Source organism: Orycteropus afer, unplaced genomic scaffold (assembly GCF_000298275.1).
Source record: "Orycteropus afer afer isolate SDZICR_OR568_19922 unplaced genomic scaffold, OryAfe1.0 scaffold00185, whole genome shotgun sequence".
Classification (NCBI taxonomy): domain Eukaryota; kingdom Metazoa; phylum Chordata; class Mammalia; order Tubulidentata; family Orycteropodidae; genus Orycteropus; species Orycteropus afer.
Genome location: NW_006921772.1, coordinates 4,326,229 through 4,333,060, shown reverse-complemented (window position 1 = coordinate 4,333,060; position 6,832 = coordinate 4,326,229). Strand labels below are relative to the sequence as shown.

Sequence of the window (6,832 nt, the reverse complement as noted above, 5' to 3'; positions counted from 1 at the left end):
GGAAGGAAGGTTGGGCAATCCTACTTCTGTAGTGATACTGCCTCGGAAACCCAAGGAGGGGTCACTATGAGTCGGGTTTGACTCAACGGCACATAACAACAACAACAACAACAGTTTTTGATAACTCATTGAATTACACAATTATGATTTGTCACTTTGCTGTACTTGTGTTCAGTTGAAAAAAGGTTTTTGTTTGTTTAATTAATCACTGTCATGTGTTATATAAATTGTTTCTTCTAAGCCTTCTTGTATCAGTCAGAATCTACTATAAACTGAACTTTACTCAATTGTTTATAGAGTCTAGGATTATCAAAGGAGCTCTGGTAGCATATTGCCTAAGGCACATGACTGCTAACCAGAAGGCTGGCGGTTCAAACCCACCAACCACTCCTCAGATGGAAGGTTGGGCAATCTACTTCCATAGTAATACTGCCTCAGAAACCCAAGAAGGGTCGCTATGAGTCAGGGCTGACTCGACAGCACATAACAACAACAGGATTATCAAGAAAATGAATTGAGCTGGGTGTAAAATACTAGATAGGGCTGTGACATGTGATGAACTTGAGAGGATAAACCCAGTCTAATGGTCAATATGATTAGATATTCCGCTGCTCAGAGGTCTGCAGTTTTAATGCAACTGGAGTAACTTCTAGAGTCAGGCTTGGTGATCTAATTCCAAAGGATCCCATCCCAACTCTATGGAACACAGTTCTCTCTGAAACATGTAAGGTCAACAATAGTCAGGATGGATTATACAGCAATTGGTTACTAGTGATAAAAAAAACCAAAACTCTGGCATTGAGTTGGTACCGACTCATAGCGACCCCTCCTTGGGTTTCCAAGGTGGTAGCTCAACAGAAATAGATTGCCCAGTCTTCCTTCCGAGGAATGGCTGGTAGGGTTGAACCACCAGGCTTCTGGTCAGCAGTCAAATGCCTTAGGCACTATGCCTATGTAATTTGAATTCCAGACCAACTTCACAACAAAGGCATTATCCTCATGTTACAGATGAGGAATCTAAGTTCAAAAGTATCAGATAATTTATTGTACAAATGCAAAATAGTGTGTCCTGAGTTGAAATGCTTGTGTTCAAATCCTTGTTCCACCACTTACTATTTTCATAACTTTGACAGGGTAAATTAACTTCTATATGATTCAGTTTCCTACTTTAATAAACTAGTACAACTAAGCCCTGGTGGCACAATGGTTAAGCACTTGGCTTCTAACCAAAATGTCAGTGGTTTGAACCAAACAGCCACTCCTTAGAAGAAAAGACCTGACACTATTCTCTAAGATTACAGCCTAGGAAACACTACAGGGCAGTTCTTCTGTGTTATACGAGGTAGCAAGTAGTCAGAATCAACTCGAGGACACACAAACAACAATAGCTCTACCTCACAAAATTGTTGCAAGGATATATAAGCATGTAATTCCACGCCTGCCAAGAGGGCATATACGTATTGCTATTAATAATTATTATTGCTATTATCAATAGCATCTCTAAAATGAGAAAATAGTAGCAACTTCTCCAAGCTTTTTGTGAGTATTAAATAAATTACTCCATGTAAATTGATTAAAACTGATTAGCTTAGTTTTCTTTCAAGTACATTTCTCCTAAACTATTCAGGCTCATTCCTTTTTACTCTGTGTCTGGTAATAACATAGGTACTATTATAGGCTAGAAGTTTTTCACTTCTACATGTGTTTTCTGGGGATATATACTTGAAAAATATATAGCTTTTAGTCTCATGATTACTGCAATGTATATATCACTTGGAAATACCTGTTGTTGTAGTTGTTGTTTGCCGTCGAGTCGGCCCCGACTCATAGCGACCCCTCCTTGGGTTCCGAGGCAGTATCACTACGGAAGTAGGATTGCCCAACCTTCCTTCCGAGGTAAAATAAAAAATTGTGCCATGTAATGACTGCCTTGATGAGGATTTTAACAATGTACTGTGATTTTTATTAAGGGTCTCGGAAATGGTTAACACACTTTATATTTAGGTATTCTCCTCATCCCTACCTTTTCCTTGTTTCCGTAATTCCTCAAATATTCAAACAACAAAGAAAAAAATACTAAAAATGGTATGTATATAGTACAATAACTCAAATTACAAATTGCATGTTAATATACTAGCATAGTCACATTTTACTTACTTGTGACCCATTTCATGAGCAATCGTAAATGCAAGATTCAAGCCATTGTCTTCAGCAATGATACATTTTCTCTTTTCACTACACATTCCACTCAGGTAAGCAATACCTAGAAAACATAAACATTAATTACAATATATTGCAATTCAAAATGCATATACTTTTGCTGAGCATTATTAATATGAATGAAAATAATAGCTGTTTTCACTCAAACATGCAAAACCAAACTGTGATATCTAGCCCTTATACATAGAAATTTTGAGTACACATACATATGTGTAAATCAATCAACTTTTAATATTCTTTTCAATTTCATATTTTAGATTAAATTAGTTCTCTAATTATCCAATTCTAAAAAAGTATATTGTAGCAATAATTGTTTTCATACCACTTTTAATTGTAATTTAAGATTGAGGAATAATTATAATTTAAAAATATAAATTAAATGTATTATGTTAAATATTAAATTCTTGTGAATCTCTTAGTTTCAAAGAAATGTCATTAAAAGAAAATATATATAGGATATTCTCAAACTTATGTTTATATTTTGAGTTTATAACATTTTGAAATTTTGTTTTATTAAACACCATTTTAACTAAAAGGACATAAAAACTGTGATATTTGACAAATTGAAAGTGTTTCCATTGAAAATTGCAGATTCAGATTACTATAATTTATTTGTCTATAGCGTATATTACTGAAAATTATTTTGGCCTTTTGGTTTAAAACATCAGAAAATATCTAAAGCCATTGATATTTTTAATCAAAGTTTCATTTACAATATTATTATTTAAAATAAATTCCTGAATAATTTAAAAAGGAATTCTGACAATATAATTAATGTAATCAATGTCACTGAATTTTACAGGTAAAAAATGTTGAATTGGTACATGTTGGTTATATATATTTTTCCACAATTTTAAAAATCTTCAAAAAAAACAAAAAACAAAAACAAAACTTGAACCTTATGTAGGTAAATTTTATTTTTTTTTCAAATAACAAAAGTTACTATAATAATATCCAGTATTTATTGAACTCATAAATAAATATTAAAGTATGTTCTTGAATATATGTTCTCAAATCTCATATTCTTATAAAATACATGTTTTAAGCTCATTGTATGCATGAAGCTATTAAGGCCTATGCTAGTGGAATGTCTTACAAAACACAATGCAACTAATAAATATAATAGAATAGGGATTTCAAAGTAGCTTTATCCGGCATCTAATATTTATTTTTCTTTTGATAACCATTTAATGCAGAGCTGCCTCTGGTTAAAGATAGTTGGCTAACTGTTGAAGAACTGTTTTCTCTCTCTAGAAACTTAAGGAGTAAGAGTAACGAATAATTAAATTTCAAATGAAAAAGAATAATAAATTGTCTTGCCATGCTTCAGAAAGACAGAAGATTGAATAACACAAAGTGATTTAGAGGCACCCATAGTCCACCTAAGGCACTTGACTGCTAACCAGAAGGCTGGTGGTTCAAACCCACCAGCCACTCCTTGGAAGTAAGATGGGGCAATCTACTTCCTTAGTGATACTGCCTGGGAAACCCAGGGAGAGGTCATTATGAGTCGGGGCCAACTCAACAGCACATAACAACAACAACAACATAGTCCACTTGACAGGAGAGAGGGATTTTCTATAAGAAGAGAATTTATGAATGTGGCAGAAGCCAAGAGAAATTTAAAACAGCAGTGCACAGGGCATTGCTGGAAGATGCAAAACTGGAAGATGAGTTGAAGAAATATATATGTAACCAGAGGTGTGGACTGAATCAGGTCCCTAAAAAAGATAGTTGAAGTCTTTAAACCTTGTACCTATGAATTTGATCTTATTTTGAAATAGAGTTTTTGAAGGTTAACATGAGGTCATACTAGAGTAGGGTAAGTCTTAATCCTACATGACTCTTGTCATGTATAAAAGACATGCTCCCTTATAAAAAAAGAGAGCAGAGACAGAGATATAGATAAAGATGAGAGACAGCTTGTGAAGATGAATCTGCATGCCAAGGAACACCACAGGTTGTCAGGAGCCACCAGAGGCTAGGAGAGATGTATGGAACAGTTCCTCTCTCAGAGCCTTACAAAGAAAGAACATCATCCATACCCTGATTTGAACTTCTAGCCTCCAGAACTGTAAGACATGAAATTTCTGTTGTTTCAAAGATCAACATACAAAAATCAGTTGGATTCCTCTACAGCAACAAAGAAAACACTGAAAAGGAAATAAGGAAAACAATATCATTTACAATAGCTACTCAAAAGACAAAATAAATGGGAATACACTTAACCAGGGATACAAAAGATTTATGCAAAGAAAACTAAAAAACACTATTACAAGAAACCGAATGAGACCTATATAAATGGAAGAACATACCAAGCTCACAGATACAAAGCCTTAATATTGTGATAAAGTCAATATTACCCAAACTGATCTATATAGCTATATTGCAATCCCAAGTCAGATTCCATCAATATTCTTTAAAGAAATAGAAAAACTAATAATCAACTTTATATGAATAGGAAAGCACCCCAGGTAAGCAAAGCACTACTAAAGAAGAAAAACCGAATAGGAGGTCTCACACTCCCTGATCTCAAACATACTATACAGCAATGGTAGTTAAAACAGTCTGGTACTGGTATGACTACAGACACACAGACCAATAGAACAGAACTGAGAAACAAAAAGTAAATCCATTCACCAATGGACAGCTGATCTTTGACAAAATGTCAAAATCCATTACATAAAGAAGAGGCAGTCTCTTTAACAAATGATGCTGACAAAACTAAATATCCGTTCATAGAAAATTCAGAGAAGATCCGTAATTCACACCACAAAAAAAATTAACTCAAGATGGATCAAAGACCTAAAAGGAAAATCTAAAAGTACAGAAAATCATCAAAGAAAAACAGGGGTGAATCAAGGGCTCCTTATTTACAACATAAATAGACTATCAAACATAACCAAAAATGCATGAACAACAGAAAATAAACTAGATGATTGCTGTTGTTGTAAGGTGTTGTTGAGTTGGCTCTGACTCATAGAGCCACTATGGACAGGAGAATGAAAAATTTCCCAGTCCTGCACCATCCTCACGATCCTTGCTACGCTTGAGCCCATCATTGCAGCAACTATGTCAATCCATCTTGTTGAAGGTCTTCCCCTTCTTTGCTCTCTACTGTACCAATGATGATATCCTTCTCTAGCCAATGGTTCCTTTTTACAACATGACCAAAGTAGATGAGACGAAGTCTGGACATTCTCACTTCTAAGGAGCACTGTGGCTGCACTTCTTCCAAGATAGATGTGTTCATTCTTCTGGCAGTTGGTGATATTTTTAGTATCCTTATCCAACGCCACAATTCAAAGGCATCAACTCTTTTTTGGATCTTCTTTATTCACTATTCAGCTTTCATATGCAATGAGGTGTTTGAAAATCCCATGACTTGGCCAGGTGTGCCTCAATGACATTTTTGCTCTTTAACACTTTAAAGATTTAGCTGCAGCAAATTTTCCCAGTGAAATACATCTGACTTCCTGAGTGCTGCTTCCATGGGTGGTGACTGTGGATCAGAGTAAAATGAAATCCCTGATAACTTCAATCCTTCTCCACTTATCATGATGTTGCTTACTGGTCCAGTTGTGAAGATCTTTGTTTTCTTTATGCTGAGGTGTAATCTATACTGAAGACTGTAGTCTTTGATCTTCATCAGTAAGTGCTTCAAGTCATCATCACTTTTAGCAAGCAAGATTGTGTCATCTGCATATTGCAGGCCATTAATGAGTCTTCCTCCAAACCTGAAGCCATTTTCTTCTTCAGACAGTCCAGCTTCTCTGATTATTTGCTCAGCATGCAGATTGAATAAGTCTGGATAAAGGATACAATCTTGACATACACCCTTTCGGATTTTAGACCATGCAGTATCCCCTTGTTGTTCTGTTTGAAAGACAGTCTGTTGGACTATGTATAGGTTCCTCATGAGCACAGTTAATTGTTCAGGAATTTTCATTCTTTGCAATGTTATCCATAATTTGTTATGATCCACAGAGTCAAATGCCTTTGCATAGTCAATAAAACGCAGGTAGACATCTTTCTGGTATTCTTTGCTTTCAGCTAAGAACCACCTTACATCAGCAATGTTATCCCTTGTACTTGTCCTTTTCTGAATAGAGCTTGTACTTCTGAAAGTTCCATGGCAATATACTGCTGCAACCATTTTTTGAACTGTCTTCAGTAAGATTTTAATTGCATGTAATATTAATGATATCGTTCAATAATATCCACATTCTTTTGGATCATTTTTCTTTGGAATGGGCACAAATATTAATCTTTTCCAGTTGGTTGGCCAGGTAGCTGTCTTCCAAAGTTCTTGGTATAAACGAGTAAGCACCACCAATGATGCATCTGTTTTTGAAATATCTCAAGGGGTATTCCATCAATTTCTAGAGCCTTGTTTTTTCCCAATTCCTTCAAGAAACTTGGGCTTCTTCCTTCAGTACTGTTGGTACTTGATCATATGCTATCTCTTGAAATAGTTGGAAACAATTGGGACCTCCTAAAAATTAAACTCTTATGCACAACAAAAGACATCTTTGTTGTTGTTAAGTGCCGTCGAGTCATTTCCGACTCATAGCGACCCCATGCACAGCAGAACGAAACACTGCCCAATCCC

The 6,832-nt window shown here is 35.3% G+C and overlaps 1 protein-coding gene across 1 annotated transcript in view; it reads right to left on the bottom strand.

Annotated features, from left to right (window-relative positions):
- Positions 1-6,832, bottom strand: part of ADAMTS19 (ADAM metallopeptidase with thrombospondin type 1 motif 19) — a 511,689-nt gene that overhangs the window by 240,636 nt on the left and 264,221 nt on the right. Inside the window, exon 8 of the mRNA XM_007947461.2 lies at positions 2,158-2,263. Within this exon, the coding sequence (XP_007945652.1) occupies positions 2,158-2,263 (106 nt within the window). The remainder of the gene's footprint in view (positions 1-2,157; positions 2,264-6,832) is intronic.